We start from the raw sequence: 23,710 nt of genomic DNA on the forward strand, positions 1-23,710 counted from the left end.
GTTATGAATACCGAGGCTATAATTTTCCACCATTCTTCTTGAATCGCCCTGTAGTAAAGTGAGCCATGCACATTCGATGTTTGCCGGCCAAACCATCCAATCATCTAATGCAGCTGTTGTAAAACTACAACTCCCACCATGCCCTGCTGTAGGCTGATAGCTGTAAGCTGTTCTGGCATGCTGGGAGTTGTAGTTTTGCAACAGCTGGAGGGCCGCAGGTTGAGCATGCCTGATCTACAATGGCAGATGTGTGAAAGGAGAGAAGCATTAGGCTTTTGGTTCTCAACATGCCTGATCCTTTTGTTCTTGGGAGATGAGATGCCGCTAAGGCCTCGTTCATATTTCCATGTCAGTTTCACGTCTGTGAAAAAAGCGCCCATGTTTCATCCGTGAAGATGTCAGTGAAAGATCCTTGTTTGGTCCATGTGTCCATTTTTGCCCTCCGTGTGTCATCCATAATCCACAGATGCTGCCCAGCTGAAAATAAATTAATTTCCAAAGCATCTCTTATCAGTCTTCACTCTTCAGTGAAAAAACGGATGCCATAATCTTCACTAACCTATAGACTTCAATGGGAGTGTTTGGTCCGCATCACAGACCAAAATAGTTCATGTCTCCGAGATTTATTTTATTTTTTTACTGACCCACGATCAGTAAAAAAAATACTGACATGTTCACAGACACATTAAGATAAATGAGTATGTGTCCGTGAAAAACTGAAATCTTGAATTAGGCATTAGGTTTAGTTCACACTTCAGTTATTTGGTCAGTTCTTTCTATCAGTTATTGTGAGCCAAAAGTAGCCAACTGATGCAGATAACTGAACAAATAACTGAAGCTTCCTCTGAGAACACATGTATGCAAGTGTATAGAGAGGATGGCCAGCCTAAGAGATAACACACTCAGAATCGAAGCCATTCTCGGCATGTCATAAGCAGTATCCAGGAGGCAAAGGTCTTTACGCCACAATAGCGGTGTAAAAAAGTTGAAAATGATGATGCACGCCATATTTGCGACATAGCTTGGGACTTTTAGAGGTTCTCGGCAATTTTGAAAAGTGGTGCGGAAAGGGGGGGGGGGGGGGGTGTTTACCATAACATATACCAGAAACTGATGCAAGTTATAGCTGATGTCTAAGCTAGACTTAAGTATCTGGGGCACAGACTGCCAGAGATGTGACTAATTTATTACGAGGCATGTACCTCTTAATAAGGGCTCATGCTCACGAACACATTTTGGAGCACTCAGTTCTGTTCAGTTCAGTTTTGTCCCCATTGACAATGAATGGGGACAAAACTGAAGCGTTTTTTTTTTTTGTTTTTTTTTTTCTGGTATTGAGCCCCTATGACGGAACTCAAAAACGGAAAACTTAAACGCTACTGTGAAAGTACCCTTAATCGTGGAACATTTACTATATAAAAAAAAAGTCACACTGTAACTGGCGGAAAACAAAATAAGCGACACATTCCCTCAGACAGAGCCGTTTCCTCTCCTGCTTTCATGTCCGCCAGTCTTCTGTACTCCTATAGCTCCATGGGGCAAATTTCAGGAAAAAATCTTCTGACAGGAACTGCTTTTTGCGGTGTTCTTATTTGTACAGCTCCGGTAGAGTGGATCACTCGCACGCTACAATTTCCTTCAATAGGGAAGGAATACAAGACGGGTCAGGTTTCATCGCTTGCCTGCTTACCATGAGTGAGGCAGATTAGAGGACTTGTGTTACCAGGGCTCCACATTACAAAGAAAATGACCTGGGAGTGGTTGGCTGCTAAAACGAAAAACGTAGGTGTCAAATTTATTTATTTTTAATTTTTTTTTAAAGGAACCCAATTCCTGACCATTCTCACAAGAGCCATTGAGGTCTATCATCCCATGCTTTTTTTGTTCTTTTTACAACTGAAATGTTACTTTTATTTTCCCCCTCACCCATGACCGCACCACCAGAGAGACGATCTGCCCAAAGACCGGAAACCTGAAGTACAAAAAGGCAGAGGATCCCCTCCAATTTCAGTATGGTTTCCCGGTTGGGTGCCTCTTTGTTACCTGCAGTTCCCCAGTCTGACACGTAGCACATGTGGTGTACGGTGGCCTCGGCAGAGACGTGACGGCCAGAGAGAGCTTTTCAGCATTGGATGCATTATGTTTCAGTGTTGTTTGTGTGGCACTAGAACAGGGATCAGCAACCTCCGGCTCTCCAGCTGTTCGGAAACTACAACTCCCAAAATCCTTCTTTCAGTTCTGTGGGAATTATAAGAACAACCCAGAAAGTTTGAATGCTGGGAGTTGTAGTTTCACAGCAGCTGGAGTGCCAAAGGTTGCTGATCCCTGCACTAGAAGGTCTCCTTGCGGCAGGGCAGTAGTCCGTATGTGGCAGAAAGAAATTGCCATCTTGCCCGGGGGAGGAGCGCCTGCTTACGGCCTTGATTGAGTGCTATGGGAGAAGTGAAGTCCAGGCTGAGGATTGGAATGCACGCGTGCGTCGTGACACAGCGCTTGACGTCGGAGGAGGTACATATGAAGCGCGATACCCAGAAGTGAGCTGCCGGCGGGTTTTTTGATAGGAATAGACCACATGTAGCGTCTCCTGGTAGAACCTGAGTGTTCTGGATTAGGAGCGCTAGAAAATCTACTGGCAAGCTACTATGGAAAAGGAAAGAAAGGACATGACTGAGAATCCAGTGTTCACTCCGGCCCTGGTACTTACAAGAGGGGGTGAGAGACTTCTGGCTATATATACATAAGCGATACTGATGGTATTTAATGTGGGGATTCGCTCTGGTAGTTAGGATTTGCTGGTGCAGCACAGAGGCAAAGTACACAGTTTTTGAATCAAACATCAGTGTTTATTCACACGTGAAAGCAAAGCAAAAACGCAAGTTGCTTGGTGATCGTTCACATGCATGAAAAATTCATATACAAAACGGTCACCTTTTCTCCTGGGTGTTACTTCACACCCTGTTGGAAGTTCTGCTTTGTCAAGTCCACAGGCAGGCTTTAGGCGGCCTGTTTGCCCTCACAGGGGTCTATGCCCTCCAGCCCGGCTTAAGCCGCGGATCCCAACACAGCCCTCAGATCACAGCACACAGACCTCCTGAGCTCCACTGTCAGACGGAGGTAATCCTCCCCAGCTGGCAGTGCTGGCTGGTTTTTATGCCTGGCAAAACCCGGCCTAGAATATGGGGAATAGTTACCCACCCAGCACTTTGACTACTCCCAGTAAGAGCCATCCCGGATCAGCTATTTCAGCCATACTAAGTATCAAGGTGTCAAACAGCAACTGCTGCTGACACATAAAAACCGTCTCTTACTCCACCGAGGCCAGGAATCTCGGTGACATGTACCTATCATCCACGATGATTCCTTGTCCCTTTTTTACATTATGTATATGTATTTTCAGGGAAAACCTAAAAAAGCACTAACTAAAAGAAGAAATAAGGAATGTGCTATTTGCAGATTTTCCCTGTCTTTTGACTATAAAAAAAACTGTCAGGTCTGCATTGATAAAACTGTGGTGGAGGAATCTCCATCTTTTTATAAATCTTCAGTCTTTGGTTAAATCTGAAGTGGATTCGTCATTGGCCCTGAGTAAAGTTAATGTAGAGAACAGCGATCAAGGAAGAGCCAGGTGTTAGATAATGTAATTTCTTCAGACTCAGAAGGGGAAGAAGATTTTCAATCCTTGAAGAATAGAGATAGGCAAATCCTTTTTTCCTGTAGAAGATGTGGATCGTTTATTAAAGGCGGTAAAAGCTACAATGGGGATTGAAGACTCAAAAGAGCCAAAATCAGTACAGGATGTAATGTTTGGAGGGCTTGAAACCAGACACCATAGGTCCTTCCCGCTTCATAAGAATGTGGCGGCATTAATTAAGGGAGAATGGAAAAGGCCTAATAAAAAAAGTTTATATTTAAAAAATATTAAAAGAAAATATCCCTTTTTCGGAGGACATTTCTGCCTCCTGGAATAAAGCCCCTAAAATAGATGTTGCCATCTCTAAGGAAGCCAAGAAAATGTCTCTACCTTTTGAAGATATGGGATCATTAAAAGATCCTTTAGACAAAAAAGCTGATGGTTTTTTGAAGGGTGCCTGGGAAGCTTCCACCTCTTCATTCAGACCTTCTATTGCTTCTACCTGTACTGCACATTCTTTAATTATTTGGCTGTCAGAGCTACAGGACCAAATCAAGAATAAATGTCCCAGCGAGTAGGGTTTCTAATGATTAAAAAAGCAGCGGACCTTCTGGCAGACGCTTCGGCAGATTCCATTAGGTTAGCGGCTCGTTCTTCAGCTCTAGCTAATACTTAAGTTGGAGGGGAGTCTCCGCCTTTTCGTACTTCAGGTTTCCTGTATTTGGGGGCAGATCCTCTCTCTCGTGCTGCTGTCGTGGGTTGAGGAAAATCTGATTACTTTTACCAGTAATTTTCATTTTCTTTACACCTAAGATTAAAGGTGTTGTCCAGCTTTTGGACTGTTTTTTAGCCAGTAGCAACAGTGTGTTGTATCTGTCTGTGGCTCCCTGGCTCGCTTCAGCAGTCTTCTGGTCCCCATGGACTGGGTCACGTGCTCCACTGCAGCCAATGACTGACCTCAACAGTGAACTCACTGCTGCCACCAGCTTAAAAAAAATCCCAAAGCTGGACAACTCCCCTAGGCCTCGTTCACATTTTCATGTTGGTGACCCTTCTGTTAAAAAAAGCGTACATGTTAAATCTGTGAAGGATCAGTGGTTTGTCTCTGTGTCCGTTTTTACCCTCCTTGTGTCATCCGTAATTCAATGACGTTGCTCAGCTGAAAATTATTTTCTAAAGAATCTCCTATCCGTCTTCAGTATAAAATGGATGCACCACAGATGTCATCCATGGTGTGTCCATGATTTTCAGACCAAAGTAGTGCATGTCTCCGTGATTTTTTTTTTTTTTACTGACCCACAGTCAGTAAAGAAAATGCTGAAATGTGAACAGACACATTTAAATCAATTGGTACGTGTGTTGTCCATGGAAAATGCAGACAGCGCACATCAGTTAAAAAATGGAAATGTGGACAAGGCCTTGGGGTAGGTTCACACGTCTGTTTAACTGCTCTGGCAAGCTGTTTTGGCAGAGAACAGCGTGCCGGAGCTCTCCAGGTACTGGCGTTTGCTGCCAGACTCCATCAACTATAATAGAAACATAGAATGTGTCGGCAGATAAGAACCATTTGGCCCATCTAGTCTGCCCAATATACTAAATACTATGGATAGCCCCTGGCCCTATCTTATAAGAAGGATAGCCTTATGCCTATCCCATGCATGCTTAAACTCCTTTACTGTATTTGCAGCTACCACTTCTGCAGGAAGGCTATTCCATGCATCCACTACTCTCTCAGTAAAGTAATACTTCCTGATATTATTTTTAAACCTTTGCCCCTCTAATTTAAAACTATGTCCTCTTGTAGCAGTTTTTCTGCTTTTAAATATTCTCTTCTCTTTTACCGAGTTGATTCCCTTTATGTATTTAAAAGTTTCTATCATATCCCCTCTGTCTCGTCTTTCTTCCAAGCTACAGATGTTAAGGTCCTTTAACCTTTCCTGGTAAGTTTTATCCGGCAATCCATGTACCAGTTTAGTAGCTCTTCTCTGAACTCTCTCCAAAGTATCAATATCCTTCTGGAGATATGGTCTCCAGTACTGAGCACAATACTCCAAATGAGGTCTCACTAGTGCTCTGTAGAGCGGCATGAGCGCCTCCCTCTTTCTACTGGTAATGCCTCTCCCTATACACCCAAGCATTCTGCTAGCATTTCCTGCTGCTCTTTGGCATTGTCTGCCTACCTTGAAGTCTTTTGAAATAATGACCCCTAAATCCCTTTCTTCAGATACTAAGGTTAGGACTGTATCACTGATTTTATATTCTGCTCTTGGGTTTTTACGTCCCAGGTGCATTATCTTACACCTATCAACATTAAATTTTAGTTGCCAGATTTTTGACCATTCCTCTAGTTTTCCTAAGTCCTTTTCCATTTGGTGTATCCCTCCAGGAACATCAACCCTGTTACAAATCTTTGTGTCATCAGCAAAAAGACACAACTTACCATCGAGGCCTTCTGCAATTTCGCTGATAAAGATATTAAACAATATGGGTCCCAGAACAGATCCCTGAGGTACCCCACTGGTAACAAGATCATGGTCTGAATATACTCCATTGACTACAACCCTCTGTTGTCTGTCCCTCAGCCACTGCCTAATCCATTTAACAATATGGGAGTCCAAGCCCAAAGACTGCAATTTATTGATAAGCCTTCTATGTGGGACAGTATCAAAAGCCTTACTGAAGTCTAGATAAGCGATGTCTACTGCACCTCCGCCATCTATTATTTTAGTCACCCAATCAAAAAAATCTATAAGATTAGTTTGACATGATCTCCCTGAAGTAAACCCATGCTGGTTTACATCTTTCAATCCATGGGATTTTAGATGTTCCACAATCCTCTCCTTTAAGTATGGTTTCCATTAATTTCTCCACTATTGATGTCAGGCTTACTGGCCTATAGTTGCCCGATTCCTCCCTACTACTTTTCTTGTGAATGGGCACAACATTTGCTAATTTCCAATCTTCTGGGACGACTCCTGTTACCAGTGATTGGTTAAATAAATCTGTTAATGGTTTTGCTAGTTCACCGCTAAGCTCTTTTAATAGCTTTGGGTGTATCCCATCAGGCCCCTGTGACTTATTTGTATTAATTTTAGAAAGCTGACTTAGAACCTCTTCCTCTGTAAAGACACATGCATCAAAAGATTCATTAGTCTTCCTTCCAGGGTGGATTTGATTTAAATCAAACCGATTTAAATCACTAGTCAGTAAGGCTTGATTTTAATCATAGTTTTCTACATAAAGACTAATTCTTGCTGGTATAATAACTAATAATATGCAAGTAGATGAAGATTTTTAGAATAACAACTTTTCATATTAGTTTGATTAGGTTGATTCTGTATTCATAGGTTTGTAACATAGTACATAAGGCCGAAAAAAAGACATTTGTCCATCCAGTTCGGCCTGTTATCCTGCAAGTTGATCCTGAGGAAGGCAAAAAAAAAAAAAGTGAGGTGGAAGGCAATTTTCCCCACTTTAGGGGAATAAAAAATTCCTTCCCGACTCCAATCAGGCAATCAGAATAACTCCCTGGATCAACGACCCCTCTCTAGTAGCTATAGCCTGTAATATTATTACGCTCCAGAAATACATCCAGGCCCCTCTTGAATTCCTTTATTGTACTCACCATCACCACCTCCTCAGGCAGAGAGTTCCATAGTCTCACTGCTCTTACCGTAAAGAATCCTCTTCTATGTTTGTGTACAAACCTTCTTTCCTCCAGACGCAGAGGATGTCCCCTCGTCACAGTCACAGTCCTGGGGATAAATAGATGATGGGATAGATCTCTGTACTGACCCCTGATATATTTATACATATTAATTAGATCTCCCCTCAGTCGTCTTTTTTTCTAAAGTGAATAACCGTAATTTTGATAATCTTTCAGGGTACTGTAGTTGCCCCATTCCAGTTATTACTTTAGTTGCCCTCCTCTGGACCTTCTCCAGCTCTGCTATGTCTGCCTTGTTTACAGGAGCCCAGAACTGTACACAGTACTCCATGTGTGGTCTGACTAATGATGTGTAAAGTGGTAGGACTATGTTCTTATCACGGGCATCTATGCCCCTTCTGATGCAACCCATTATCTTATTGGCCTTGGCAGCAGCTGCCTGACACTGGGTTTTGCAGCTTAGTTTGCTGTTTATTAAAATTCCTAGATCCTTTTCCATGTCAGTGTTACCGAGTGTTTTATCATTTAGTATGTATGGGTGACTTGCATTATTCCTTCCCATGTGCATAACTTTACATTTGTCAGTGTTAAAAAGTTGAGAACTGCAAAAGTAAACCAAGCATCTGTGATAATATCTTGTAGGCAGAGAAACTGCCCAATAATCTTACAAAAACCTCTGGAAGAGCATGACACTGTGAATGGATTAATGGAATTTATTTACCAAAAAAAGTTAACATATACAGCCTTATTCTATATAATTAAAAAACTAATCTTTATTTCATGATGGAATAACTTTGGATGGTAATATATTTTCCTCAAAGCATTTTAAATAAAAAAAAATCTGATTTAAATAAAAAAAAAAATCAGATTATATTTATTTAAAAATAAAAATCATTTTATTTTTTATTTTTTTTATCCACCCTGCTTCCTTCCTAACTGAGGTCCTTTTCCTTCATTTTCCTTTGTAAAAACTGAACAGAAGTATTCATTGAGGCAGTCAGCTAGTTCTTTATCATCTTCCATATACCTTCCTTTTGTTTTTAATTTGGTAATTCCTTGTTTTAGTTTCCTTTTTTCATTTATGTATCTGAAGAATGTCTTATCGCCTTTTTTCACTGACTGAGCTAACTTCTCTTCTGCCTGTGCTTTAGAAGCTCCTATAACTTGTTTGGCCTCTCTCTGCCTAATCTTATAAATGTGCCTGTCATCCTTGTGTTCTTTTTTTTTAAATATAAATACTAAATGCTATCTTTTTGTTTTTAATGATTTTGGCCACTTCTGCTGAGTACCACAGTGGTCTCTTCCTTTGTTTGCTTTTACTGACAAGCCTAATGCAATTATCTGTTGCCTTCCATAGTGCCTCTTTTAAGTAGTCCCATTTCTCCTGGACTCCATTGAAACTGTTCCAATCTGATGGGGACTCGTATACCACTAATCTAATTTTAGAAAAGTCAGTTTTTTTTAAAATCTAAAACTTTTTGTTTTTGTGTGGTGTGACTCAGTCACTGTACTTATAGTAAACCACACTGACTGGTGATCATAATGGGACCCAGAGGTGATCCGGCTGCTTTCTGCTATGAGTGCTGGGTTTTTGCTGGACAAAAAACACTGATGACCCCATGCCGATCAGCTAGTGATGGCCTATCTTGAGGATAGGCCATCACTTAATAAAAGGTGAACAACCCCTTTAAAGGGAATGTCTACGTCTCTTGGTTTAAAACATTACTTATTATTGTCTTTTGTAATTCCCCCCCTCAAAAAAAACATTTCACATTTAGGCTACATGCACACGACCGTATGTGTTTTGCGGTCGGCAAATTGCGGCTCTGCAAAAAAAAAAGTGGATGACATCCATATGCTTTTTTTTTTTTTTTTTTTTTTTGCGTATCCATTGTAACAATGCCCAAGGCTACATGCACATGACTGTTATGTGTTTTGCGGTCCGCAAAACACGGATGGCGTCCGTGTGCGTTCCACAATTTTCAGAACGGCACGGACAGCCTTTTTAATATAACTGCCTATTCTTGCCCGCAAAGCGCAGACAAGAATAGGACAGGTTATATATTTTTTGCGGACCACGGAACGGAGCATCAGATGCGAACAGCACACAGAGTGCTGTCCGCATCTTTTGCAGCCCCATTGAAGTCAATGGATCCGCATCCGAGCCGCCAAAACTGCGGCTCGGATGTGGACCAAAACAACGGCTGTGTGCATGAGGCCTAAAATGGACAAGAACAGGACATGTTCTATTTTTTTTGCAGGGCTACGGAACGGACATACTGATGCGGACAGCACACTGTGTGCTGTCCGCATTTTTTGCGGACCCATTGAAATGGGTCCTCATCCTAGCCGCAAAAAAAAAAAACGAAGAGACACGGAAACAAACAACGTTCGTGTGCATGTAGCCTTAGCAGACCAAACAATGAAACTTTAAGGTCTGAATTTGCAAAAACACTATCGAAACGGGCTGAAAGTGAAAGGTGTAGAAAAAGAAACTGAATAATTGACTGTCAGCTTAAAGGGGTTTTCCCTATCTCAAAGTGATGGCCACGCACTAGGATTGGTCATCCCTTTATGATTGGTTAAGGTCTGACCTCTGGGAGGACTCATGGATCCTGAGAATGAGAGGACCTTAGCGTTTATCTAGTTCCACGGCCCCTTGCACATTGGCATTCCTGGCCTCCCACTGTGTACAGGAACTGCAGTCAGCCCCATTCACAATCGCTGAATCGTTAACTTGCCCCCATACAGTGGAGGTTATTGCTGAATGTAAATGAAGCAATCGCCTCCACAGATGATCTTACGGTTATCGGGAGCATCTGCTTCGTTCTCAATTGTTGGTTCGTGTAAAAGGACCTTATATCAGCCGATCAACTCGGGTTACAGGAGGTGTACTCCCATGGATCTAATATTAATGACCTGTCCTAAAGACAGCTTGTCAATATTTAAAGGGGTTGTCCACTTTTTACTATTGATGACCTATCCTCAGAATGGGTCATCAGTATCCGATCGGCAGTGGTCCGCAAAACATCCAACGGTCGTGTGCATGAGCCCTTAAACTGAGCACGTGTGACCTCAGTGAGGTGGACAGAAAAATAAGGAAAAGAACAAACAGCAGGTGGCGCGGTACAGAATCAGATACATTTTATTGAATAGCTCAGTGGATATACTACATTTTTAATTACATTGAATTACAAATGTATTCAGATCCAGGTTCTGGTTTAAAAATGTCGAATATTTTTTGTGGTCATATACATTAGGTGGAAGTTGGCTGATGGTTGAATAAACAATCATCTGGCCGTTAGTCCTTTAAACTGGTCATACATGTTCAATAAAAACCGCAAGATCTTTATGGGAACAGTCTTTCAAAAGAAAGATCCATTAACGACCTGTCTTTGAATGAACGTTCTTTTGTCCAACTAGCGAATTCAAATATTAAGCCATGCCTCCTTCTCAGACAGTAATGGTCTAACATTGGCCAGCTAAAACAATAATTTTTTATTTTACCCATTGAATGATTGTTTTTGGTTGAAATAGTCCACTTTAGGCCAAGTTCAAAAAATATTTTCCATTAAACCTTATCTCTGAGGAGGCTTTACTACTGCTTTTGGCTCACAATAACTGATGGAAGTAACTGAGTAAATACAGTTACAAGAAAAAGTATGTGAACCCTTTGGAATGATATGGATTTCTGCACAAATTGGTCATAAAATGTGATCTGATCTTCATCTAAGTCACAACAATAGACAATCACAGTCTGCTTAAACCAATAACACACAAAGAATTAAATGTTACCATGTTTTTATTGAACACACCATGTAAACATTCACAGTGCAGGTGGAAAAAGTATGTGAACCCCTAGACTAATGACATCTCCAAGAGCTAATTGGAGTGAGATGTCGGCCAACTGGAGTCCAATCAATGAGATGAGATTGGAGGTGTTGGTTACAGCTGCCCTGCCCTATAAAAAACACACACCAGTTGTGGGTTTGCTTTTCACAAGAAGCATTGCCTGATGTGAATGAGCTCTCAGCACAAAAGAGCTCTCAGAAGACCTACGATTAAGAACTGTTGACTTGCATAAAGCTGGAAAGTGTTCTAAAAGTATCTCCAAAAGCCTTGCTGTTCATCAGTCCACGGTAAGACAAATTGTCTATAAATGGAGAAAGTTCAGCACTGCTGCTACTCTCCCTAGGAGTGTCCGTCCTGTAAAGAGGACTGCAAGAGCACAGCGCAGACTGCTCAATGAGGTGAAGAAGAATCCTAGAGTGTCAGCTAAAGACTTACAAAAGTCTCTGGCATATGCTAACATCCCTGTTAGCGAATCTACAATACGTAAAACACTAAACAAGAATGGATTTCATGGGAGGATACCACAGAAGAAGCCACTGCTGTCCAAAAAAAAAAAACATTGCTGCACGTTTACAGTTTGCCCAAGAGCACCTGGATGTTCCACAGCAGTACTGGCAAAATATTCTGTGGACAGATGAAAGCAAAGTTGAGCTGTTTGGAAGAAACACACAACACTATGTGTGGACAGAAAGAGGCACAGCACACCAACATCAAAACCTCATCCCAACTGTGAAGTATGGTGGTGGGGGCATCATGGTTTGGGGCTGCTTTGCTGCGTCAAGGCCTGGACGGATTGCTATCATCGAACGAAAAAATGAATTCCCAAGTTTATCAAGACATTTTGCAGGAGAACTTTAGGCCATCTGTCCACCAGCTGAAGCTCAACAGAAGATGGGTGTTGCAACAGGACAACGACCCAGAGCATAGAAGTAAATCAACAACAGAATGGCTTAAACAGAAGAAAATACGCCTTCTGCAGTGGCCCAGTCAGAGTCCTGACCTCAACCCGATTGAGATGCTGTGACCTCAAGAAAGCGATTCAAACCAGACTTCCCAAGAATATTGTTGAACTGAAACAGTTCTGGTTGAAGTTATTGCTGCCAAAAGAGGTTCAACTAGTTATTAAATCCAAGGGTTCACATACTTTTTCCACCTGCACTGTGAATGTTTACATGGTGTGTTCAATAAAAACATGGTAACATTTAATTCTTTGTGTGTTATTAGTTTAAGCAGACTGTGATTGTCTATTGTTGTGACTTAGATGAAGATCAGATCACATTTTATGACCAATTTGTGCAGAAATCCGTATCATTCCAAAGGGTTCACATACTTTTTCTTGCAACTGTAAGTAAAGTGTGAACTTGGCCTTAGACTTATGTTCACAGCTCATCTGAAGGGAGCCATGCACATGAGGACAGATCGTGACCTTTTTCCTCTAGATGAGATTAGATTTCCATGTGTTATCTAGGCAGTGATAAGAGAATTGTGGAAATCCTGACACACAGTAGTCACGTGCTAACGCGTCAGATCCATGCGGCTCTTATCTATGCTGCTGGTGTCGTCAACTTTCTTGGGCTACTTTTACATCGGGCAGGGATCAGCAAAAACGCTTCCGTTATGATAATACAATCGGCTGCATCTGTTATAAACGGATCCGGTTATATTATCTCTAAAACTAACAAGACTGATCCAGCACTAAAACCATTTCAAGTCAATGGGCACTGAATCATTTTTTTTCGTGCCTGTCTTGGTCAGTTTCCCATGACACACACAAATTCAGAGGTTTTCTGTCTGGGATAGGAACAGAATGCATTCTGGTGCACTCCGTTGCGTTCAGTTTTGTCCCATTGAAAGTAAATGGTGACAAAACTGAAATGTTTTCCTCTGGTTTTGAGATCCTGTGATGGATCTCAATACCGGAAAGGAAAACGTAGATGTGAAAGTAGCCTTGATGTGTGACACACATTTTTTTCTGAATGCTGATTTGACGTCTATATAATGTAAATTTCCATTGTAGAAAATATGGGAACAGGATAGCCGGTTGTATGAACTACCGTAAACTTTCGCACCTAGATTTGGCTTTAGAAATATCGAATTAATATGTCCGTTGAAATGAGGGCGTACACGTTCAATAGAGGTCAGCTGAATGATCGTTAGACCCACAGCTCCCTCTCCCAACTCTTCCATGCATGTTCAGTTCTGTGTTGTCATTGGGGAGAGAGGGGGATGGTGCAGCCAGACATTTCTGGGGGCGTATACCCTGGTAGAACCCATCTGTCAGTGGTGAGGGCGCAGGAGCTCCCCATTAGATTGTCAGCTAAACCCGCGTTTAGCCAACATAAACCAATGTGGACCTTTTAGGCCATGATGCCTCGTGACCTGGAAATTGCAGTAAATTCATTATGATTGGCGTTAGTTTGTTTCAGGTAGCAGCGTTAGGTCCTCCCAGAGTGTAACTTGCGTATTAAAGGGATTCTCCAGGATTTACGTGTTGATGACCTATCTTCAGGATAGGTCATCAATATGAGATCCGCGGGGGTCTGGCCGCTACTCAGCTGTACAAAGAGTCAGCTCTACTCCATAAGCGCTTAGGCCTCTTCCTAGGCCATGTGACTTCACGTTGGACATTGGTCACATGGTCTTGGCTCAGTGGAGCTGAGCCGCAATACCAAGCACAGCCACTATACAATGCACTGTGGCCTTCTAAAACAGCTGATGAATTGGGGTGTTGGGAGTCGGGCCCCTGCAGATCTCATATTGATGACCTATCCTCAGGATAGGTCATCAATATGTAAATCCTGGAGAACCCCTTTAACATTTGTCACCATTCCTCTGAACAGAAAATTGGCAGTGAACGAGAACAGGTACAACCAGTCTTTGTTTAGAACCATGCCAGCCAGAATCCTACTCCATACTGATGAGGAGCAAGTACCCTGATACAGCTGTCTGTGGATGAATATATGGTTTTCATAGACCTTATAGGTAAATTTCCGGTGGGCTGATGCCCAGTGGGCCACCCAAGCCTTCCTCCCGGCCACTGGCCAGTTACATAACGACCTCTTGTCGGAAATTGTCTCTGTTAGGATCAAGTACTCATATACCCGGCCAACGACCCCACATGCCCTCCTAAATTCAACTGCTGTGGCCGCATCTCACCTCCTAAGCCCCCGACTCCATATCTTAATCAGAGACAACTAGAGGAGGAGGACAGAAAATGGCAGCTATTGATAGCCACCACAGAGGGCCAAATTTTGGGGCAGTATATTGTGCTGCTCTGTGGTATTTGGTTCTGCTTAGACGGTATTTTGCACAATGGTATTCCTGGCGCTGTCTGTCTGTGTTGCCCCACCTTCTGTCAATTTGGACCCGCCTACAATATGGGGCCACTTTTATTTTATATATTTTTTTCCAGGGCCACTTTAGGTTCCCCGTCCACCCCTGATGGTTTTGCTATTTTCCCTTGTCATGGTCTAAGGCTTGAACGTTGACTCGTAGGGAGGCCCTTCCAATAGGTGGACCTAGCGAGATGGTCCTTCTTTAAGCTATTGATAATTCACATTTCCAGCACATGATATCCCAGGTTAAGATTGATATCTGGATGTTAGATGCACCGTCTAGGATCTAATTTAATTATCGGATCTGACCTCAGATGTACACAGCACACCATAGTGGAGGCAAGCCCAGAAAGCAAATATTGGCTATTACTCACCATCTGTGATATCAACAGGTTGAAAACGTGACTGCACAGCATGCTAAACTTAGGACAACAAAGAATACAATGCCGTAGCTTTAAAATAACCAGCTCGAACGGCGTCTCAGAGAGAACCGGCTGAGCAGCCAAGGAGATGGTGAGAAAGTAGAAGTTGGTGTCTCATTACGGAGCTGTGATAACTGCGTGTCCTTCACATGACCAAGATGAGGAAGGTGCTCATTCAAGGACTACAAGTAAAGATCTTGAAAACAGTGACAGATTGATGCATAAATTATAAAAGAAAATTACCAAACTTTTCCTTATATAACCTCTGGACATGTGTAGCATGCATCGGGGGGCCACAGTGCAGTCGAAAACCATGACCACGTGAGGTTCAGCATGGTGTTCTAATAGATTGATTATGGCTGTGCAGATTTGCAGGGACCATTCATCTATTCTTAAAGCATTTTGCTGTCGTTTTTGCTTGCCCAGCGCTCGCTACTTATGCCTATACCCTAAGGGGAAAGATTAATGATGCTTCAGCTATAAAATGTGAGCTTGGTAGTGACTTGGCGGTGAATGACATTCTCTTCTGCACTGTTTGGTAGTACCGTGAGAGTGTAATGCTGTTCTTGCACCTCCTCCTTCTCCGGAATATCTCATACAACAAATTCCTGGGTGATGTAACCACTCTGCCGCGCTGATTTACAATCAGACAATCCAAAACTATATTTCTACTGCCACCTGCTGTGGAATTCCCATATCCACACACAACTGAGCCGTGCCAGCAGGGGGCAATAAGATCCCGTCTAAAGTCACACACTTGGAAAGGAACTCTACACTAGACCGTGGGTCTGCTGTACTTATGGCATCCTGTGAGCAGGGGCGGATTAAGTGCATGATACGGGCTTTCTACCCAACTCGGCCCCTCCCTCTATTTAGTTTAATTTTTTTCTGTATGAAGACGCTGCGGTGCTTCATGAGCGCCACAGTCTCTTCCTAGGCCATATGACGTCACATTCATCGTTCACATGGCCTAGCTGCAGCTCAGTCTCATCTGAGTGATTGGGGCTGAGTTGCAGTACCAAGCTCAGTGCTATCAAATGGACAGCGCTGTGCTTGGTAACGAGCAAAGAGGCTGCAGCGCTCACTGGGACATCGCGGTCTCCTTAAACAGCTGATTGGCAGGGGGTGCCAGGAGCCTGACCCCCACCATCTCATAACTCACTGAGTACAGATGTCATAGATGTTATCTGCAGTCCTATGTAACACCCCACATAAAACAGTGAACTATTGTGTTATGTGGGGTGTTACATAGGACTGCATGGAACATCTACTACATTATCTGAACAAAGAAAGTTATCACTGTTATCTGGGTTCTTACATAGGACTGCAGGTGACAAATTTAAAATTTTAGTTGCCAAATTTAAAATACATATGATTATGATAAAAAAGACTTGGAGGAGAAGATGAAATTCAGGTCACAGTAGTGAGCCACCTCTACATATAGGGGAATACAGCATCACATACCTCTTAGGCCTCTTGCACATGAATGTTGAGTGCCCGTGGCCGTATTGCGGCCCGCATACGGTGGTTCCGCAATACATGGGTATCGGCCCGTGCCCACTCTGTGGACCCATGCACGGATCGGAACCCCACTGAAGCACTACGGAGTGCTTCCGTAGGGTTTCTGTCTGTGCCTCTGCACCGCAAAAAAAAATAGAACTTGTTCTATTTTTTATTTCTATAAATTTTTTTTTTTGCGGTGCGGACGGATCTCGATCCGTCCTAGCCGCTGCACAGACGTTGCCCGTGCATTGTGGACCGCAAATTGCGGTCCCCAATGCACGAAACGGATGCACCACGTTCGTGTGCAAGAGGCCTAACTTCCAGTGACATCTCCTGTCATGTAGACCTTCTCATTCCTCTTCTCCTCCGTTTGACCCAGACCGCCATGACAAGTTCTTTCAGCCGCATCTCGTCTCTACAGAGTTTGTTACACAGACACGTTAGATTTCTCATAATTGGGGTCATTTATCAAACTGGTGTTAAGTAGAACTGGCTTAGTTGCCCATAGCAATCAATCAGATTCCACCTTTCATTTTCCAAAGGAGTTGTGAAAAATTAAAAGTGGAATCTGTTACTGTGGGCAACTAAGCCAGTTCTACTTTACACCACTTTGATAAATTATCCCAAAGGTTCCTATAGTGTCTACAGCAGTTATAATGTCCCCTAGAGTGCCCCCAGTAATAATTACACCCTATAATTTGCTCCAGGTAATATTAGCTGTATAGTGTCTCCAAAAATAATGTCCCCTAATAGCAACGCCTCCACATAATAATTTCCCCTACACTGCCCCAATGTAATAATCTGCCCCCAAACTGCGTCCCCTGAAGTGATTTGGCCCCATGTCTTCCTCTGCCTCCCAAAGTTGGCACACAAAAAAAAAAAAAATAATAAAAGCTAATACTTACCTGTGTCCGGGATGGGGAGGCAGGCTGCAGGCTCACAATCCTCATTGTCCTGTGTCCTGGCGCAGGCACGCGATTATGTCATCATGCACGCCTGCGCCAGGATTATACTACCACATAGGCCTCAGGCCTACTAGGCCTGAAGCCTATGGCGTTGATCGGCGGCGGGGCAGGGACCTATGCGCTCCCGTGCCCAGCCGCAGTATGTGGGTGTTCGGGTCTGCGTTGGGCCCCCCAGCAATCCTGGACTTAGAAAAGAAAAAGAATCAAAAGTAAGCTCTCAACTTGTACTGCCACAAGTCAATAGAAAGAGGAAAGGTGGTACCAACCTCAGGCCTGGGCAAATCTAGGTTTAGGAACCTGCAATGGCATGTCTTAGGACCAGGCTCACTTCTCCAGTAGTTACAGCAGGATCAGCCATAGTTTCACTAGTGATCTTAGCAGGGCACACTCATTCAGTAGTCGCACCATGCGTACGCTGTGCTTTCTCTGCTTGGCAGGAGTGGTCTGTGACTGCTATCAGTGACTGAATCCAGCCCCACACATTCAGTGCTAGGTGGAAGCACAATTGCATTATGGACATGGAGTTGAACCTGGTGGGCAGTGCCAATTTTCTTGATGGCATTGGCAACCTGTGCTTATCCAGCTGCAGAGAGCCTAATGGAAGTGGAAATGGTAGTTTTTGGCAAGAGCTTGGGCGCTGCAGGCTGCGGAACACTATTTCTCTACTGTACCCCCTAGTCCATGGATGCCCAACCTGTGGTCCTCCAACTGTTGCAAAACTACAACTCCCAACATTCCCTGATAGCTGTAGGCTATCCAGGCATGCTGGGAGTTGTAGTTTTGCAACAGCTGGAGGGACGCAGGTTGGGCATCCCTGCACTAGTCAAAGAAATTTCAAGCAAAACATTTTCTCAAGTCTGTGTAATATAGCAGGATCGGATTCTTCTGCCTTAAGTGACCAGATGGGTGGTTCTATAAAACAGAAAAACCTAGTGCCACTATAGCACCATCACCCCTGTCATGTAGTGAGCAGGAAGGGGATTAGAGCACGACTCAGCTTGGGTAGTTGTGCAATGCAGATACAACACTGAGAGGCACATAGACGGTCTAGTAAGGCTGCAGCTTAACAGTCCAGCAACAGTAGAGCCCACTGCTCGTAGAAACAACAAAGAATATTGGCCAGAGCGATGCCAAACTTAAAGGGAAGGAATTTCTTGTATAAAATGACAATGAATATACAGGCAATTTGTTTCGATGCAGGGACTGCATCTTCATCAGGCGGCAGGCCAATAATCATCTTTTATGAGGGAGAAGGGACAGGGGGGCTAGAAAAAGGGAGGGGGCGAAAAAGGAGAGAAGTGGCCCACAGTAGAATTCCAATAAACATAAAAAAAATAATATATATATACCATATATAATATAACTGCGTAAAAATTACCCAAAAAAGGGTACATAAAATACATCACATAATAGTAAAAACCAATTTAGCAAAAAAACATACTCATGTGGTGGTCAACATAAAACATCAGGCTTTGGGCATGTTTAAAATGTTGATTCAGTCATGTCATTCAAGCCATCGGGTCGCAAGAAAGTCAGTTTGTACATCCAAAATGACTCAAGTTTTAAAGAGCCTCTGTCGACATGACCAACCCTGTTAAACCAGACATATTGCCTGGTAGGGTTGATCATGCTGATTTAAAGCTATATATTTCTTTATTTTTAAGCTTGCAGTGTTATTGAGTTAGTTATTTGTACTTTTATTAGGCTGTAGCGCTTTGAGCACTGCTACTGCTACACCCCTAGTGCTCAATACACCCAACCTTCCCTTTTATTTACAGCGCTAGACATCATGCTGTGAGAATAAAGACAGTTTTATTTAAAAAAAATATAAAAAATTAGGCAGTTCAAAAATCCCCAAGTTTTTTCATTATATATTTTATTCCCTAATAGCCCCTCAGGATATTGGCATATTGTCATTCACATTGATATGCTTTACAATAGTCAGCTTTAATTGCCCATTACATTAGTTTATAGGAAGTGCGCCTGTATGGCTTATGGTAAAAGATTAGGCTGGGTTCACATCTGCGCTGTGTACGCCGGCAGTCTGCCAGAGTTCCCTGTATCCTGTATAGCTGGATACCACCGTGCACCGCCAGAGCCCCATTCACTGTAACGGCATATATACCAACTTTTGGCCGGACAAAAAATTCTGGACAACCCCTTTAAAGGCTTATCTGGCCAGTAATTTATTTTTTTCAAAGGGTCAGAATAGCATAAAAAAAGTATGCTCACTGATCCTCCTGCACTCCTATTTCTGGTGTCTCTCCAGAGTCCTTCGTCTTCCGTTCTTTAGGGTTTTGTTGTTCAGTCTTCATTCTGGTCATTCGCCTTTCATGTGGAAGACAAGACCTGATTTGTCAGGATACTTGGTTTGTCATGCTGTTCAAATTTTTCCATGCCCATCAACCCCACAGAAACGGCAGACATGAGTTTTTTTTTTTTTACTCTGGTTACTGAATATGCAAAGAAGTATCTCCCAAGAAAGAGAACAATCTCGCCAGTGCCACCTATTGGAAGCGGGCCCCTATTAGTTAAAATCCGACTTTCCAACAAGCCTTGGGATTTGACAAGGGAATATAGCCGGACAAGATAACCATCGTTTGACTTCTGTTTCAGGGTGCTTGTCCCCCATCAGCACAGAGCAGGATTCTGGCTGTCTGGGTGCGATGCCTTGTTTGCAGCTTAGGCAGGGTGCTGTGTGGAGACTTACTTTCCCTGTAGGGTCTATGGCCAGTCTACCCTTGACCCTGGTTACCCAAATGGTTGTAACTTCCCTGGTGACAATTATGTAAACCTTCTAATCAGATTGCAAAATTGTGGGAGGGAAACTCAATAGTAATGTAGTGTGCCTTGCGTGGTCCCCGGGGTGCGCCCCGTCTGATGCAGAAATGATTGTTAAGGGCCTTGTAGAAGCTAGGAAAGCAGGTTTGGCTACTGTACACCACTTTACTAGGATGCGTATCAGTTCCCGTGATTAGATTAGGATCGGACGATGATCTTTTAGATGCTTATGTGGCTTTTACTGTTTTGTTTATGTAGTTGTTATACAAACGGTGAACCTTTTATTCCAGAAGATTTAAAGCAGGCGCTCATCTATCCATTAGGAATCTGTCCAGAGTAAACCTTCTCAACCAGTGTCATTCACCTGATGCACCCTGGTCACTGGAGACACAATGTTTTGCCAAAAAAATGTGAGAAATAGATCATCTTCCTGTGTCTGCTAAAAGGAAGAAAATAATTGGGACACGGCGACTTCTGCTATATCTATTTGTATATGTGCCGTTTCCCTTGAGAAATAAAATTGACCTTTAATGGATTGTCTGTTTTTCTTCTGCAAGGTGCACCATGGCTCCTTTCCTGCGGATTGCCTTTAACTCATTTGAGTTGGGACCTATGCCAGCACAGTCTGAACAATACCAGCCATTCTGTGCCGTGAAGGTGAAGGAATCCCTCACTACAGGTAAGAGAAGAAGAGACTTGTTGCTCATGTGTTTTAGCACTTGCCCTGCCAAGCTGTCTCTGTTTTACACCAGGCAAGGCTCTCTTGTAGTTTCCTAGGACTTTTTTTTTTTTTTTTCTCCAAACCTTTTAGGTCTATGCTTTGCGTTTGGGGCTGTGATTTATCACCGTGCTCTTGGCAGGCATTCCCTAATAAAGGAACCAAGGTATCGGGACTAATCCAGAGCACCCCTTTACCCCATAAGGACAGAGATAACCCAGCAGTAATGCTGGCTTGGATTGATACCAGACTCCTAATAATCTCCATGGATGCACGTTTTATTATGCATAACATACACCGATCAGCTGTAACATTAAAACCTGAAATGGTGTAGGTCCTCCTCATGCCGCCAAAATGGCTCTAACCCACTGAGGCCTGGTATCCACAAGACCTCTGAAGGTGCCCTGTGGTGGCAGAGGTTTTTGAAACCAAAATGTTAGCAGCAGATTGCGAGGTGGGGCCTCCATGGATCAGACAGATACTTGTTAGGATTGAGATTTGGGGGATGGTGTGTTGGGTGCGCTGAGAAGAAGCGAGGTCGAAAAATCTGGATATCTAAGAATAACCAAATCCTGATGGAGCGGAAAAATTATGGACTATGCCACAGATTGTAAGACTCGTCAACAGATTGTAAGACTCGTCAAATGCGGACTGTATTGCATATGGACTACTATGCGTATACTACGGACACAATGGAATGGGAAGGAAGGGGGGAGGGAGTTTGGGAGGTAATGTCATGTTTAATAGTTCTGTATCTAAAAAATGGTTAATAAAAAATATCTGAATCAGAAAAGGATTGAAATTTTAGGAATTCGGACGTCAAGTTTTATTTTGGGCATTTTGTGTTCCTCAGACCATTCCTGTAAATGTTTGCAGTGTGGCAGGGCACACTTTTCTGCACAAAGAGGCCACTGCCATGAAGGCAACAATACTTAGGAAGGTGCTACATGTCAAGGTTTGTGTTTTTCCCCTAGAGCATCTTTTCCCCAGGTAGTCAGTATTTCAGCATCACCTTCTTCCATTGCTCCTTCGAGCAGTTCTTATGCTTACGTGTCCATCGTTAACACTTTTGGTGGGCAAAGGTTGGCATAGGTACCCTCACCTGTATTCAGATATGCAGCCCCATATACAATAAGCTGCGATATACTTCTTTGGGTCTAATCCTAAAGATGGTGGAAGCTTAAACAGGCTGTCTAGACCTGCACCAGATCTATCACCGGGGCTCAGGCTGGATGATAGATGTGGTGCAGGGATAGACCATCTTTTTACCCCAGAATTGTGGCACAAAAATATCACATTTTGGACACTACCCTCATTCCCACAATGCTGCAGCCTTTTGTTGAGCGTAAGAAAAAATTGTAGAAACCCTAGATGCGCCAATTTGTGCCACTTTTTAGACAGATTTTTGGTGCAGACACATTAGTAGATCTGAGCCTTTGTGTTCTGACTCCTTTCTGTCATGGCCAGCAGTAACTTTTTACGCCATTTGTCCTATAGTAGCTCCTCTGCGTGAAGGAACATAAAGGTTAGCTTCTGCTCCTCAAGCACATTAATAAGCCTTAGGCTGGGTTCACATCACAGTTTTATTTATACGTTCTTCTGATCTATCAGAAGAACAGGAAAAAAAGGATCCTTTATTCTGAGCATGATTATCATTAGTTTTTTCTCATTTTCATCTGAGATGCATTATTTTAGACTGTAAGGAGGAATTTTTCTCCCGTCAAAAATAACGGATCTTTGAAGGAACTGACAAAAACAGATTTAAAATGAGCACAACGAATGCTCAAAATAAAGGATCTTTGTTCTCTTTATTTTTCTCTTGACCGATCAGAAGAACGGAAAACTAAACGGTGATGTGAACCTGGCCTTAGGCGCCCATAACCCTGTCTCTGGTTCACTGGTTGTCCTTCCAGGGACCACTGGAAGTCACTAACCAGTGTATATCAGGAACACAACATGAGACCTGCCTGACAGGTGCCATTGACACCGATTTAGTTAATGTTTACTGCAGCTTTTAATGTTATGGCTGACTGATGTATACAGCAACATAAACTTGTATATATAATAAAGTATGCATGCAGGAGTATGCTCTTTCTGCCTAGAGCTCCAATCGTACTTTTTTTTTTTTTACCCTTTGACATTTTGGTATAAGCAAGCACAGCCTATTTGGTCATATCCTAATGCAACCTATTTCCACTTACTGTATTTTTCGGACTGTAAGATGCACCTAGGATTTGGAGGAGGAAAATAGGAAAAATTCCTCATCAGACTACAAAATCAGACCCCCAGCCTCCATCAGCCTCAGATCAGACCCCCCCCCCCCCAGCCTCCATCATCCTCAGATCAGACCCACCCAACAGCCTCAGATTAGACCCTCCAACCTCCATCAGATCTGAGATGGGACCCCATCAGATCTGAGATGGGACCCCATCAGATCTGAAATGGGACCCCATCAGATCTGAAATGGGACCCCATCAGATCTGAAATGGGACCCCATCGGATCTGAGATGGGACCCCATCAGATCTGAGATGGGACGTTACAAAATAAATAAACTTGCCTCGCTTGCTGCGGAAGGGGCTGCAGATCCAGGACACACCGCTTCATTGCTTCTTCCAGGTCCCGCTGTGTACTGTGACCTGACAGCACACCATGTCAAGGTCATAGTGCGCACCTACGTACACTACGTCCTGATGCTGTATGCGATCAGGACACAGTGCACAGTGGGATCTGGAAGAAGACCAGGGAAGGTGAGTAGAGCCTGAACAGCCTGTCCTAACTTCCCCATGCCCCCCGCATGCTAATGATCGCTTCCATAATGTCTCAGTTTTACTTTAT

General features: G+C 43.1%; 1 protein-coding gene across 2 annotated transcripts in view; it reads left to right on the forward strand.

Moving 5' to 3' along the window:
* PRKCD (protein kinase C delta) overlaps positions 1-23,710 on the forward strand; it is an 80,624-nt gene that overhangs the window by 21,034 nt on the left and 35,880 nt on the right. For both annotated transcript variants that reach the window (XM_040407085.1, XM_040407086.1), the window contains exon 2: positions 20,714-20,835. In XM_040407085.1, the coding sequence (XP_040263019.1) occupies positions 20,721-20,835 (115 nt within the window). In that variant the 5' untranslated portion in view covers positions 20,714-20,720. The remainder of the gene's footprint in view (positions 1-20,713; positions 20,836-23,710) is intronic.

The sequence above is a fragment of the Bufo bufo genome, chromosome 9 (genome assembly GCF_905171765.1).
Source record: "Bufo bufo chromosome 9, aBufBuf1.1, whole genome shotgun sequence".
Taxonomy (NCBI): Eukaryota; Metazoa; Chordata; class Amphibia; order Anura; family Bufonidae; genus Bufo; species Bufo bufo.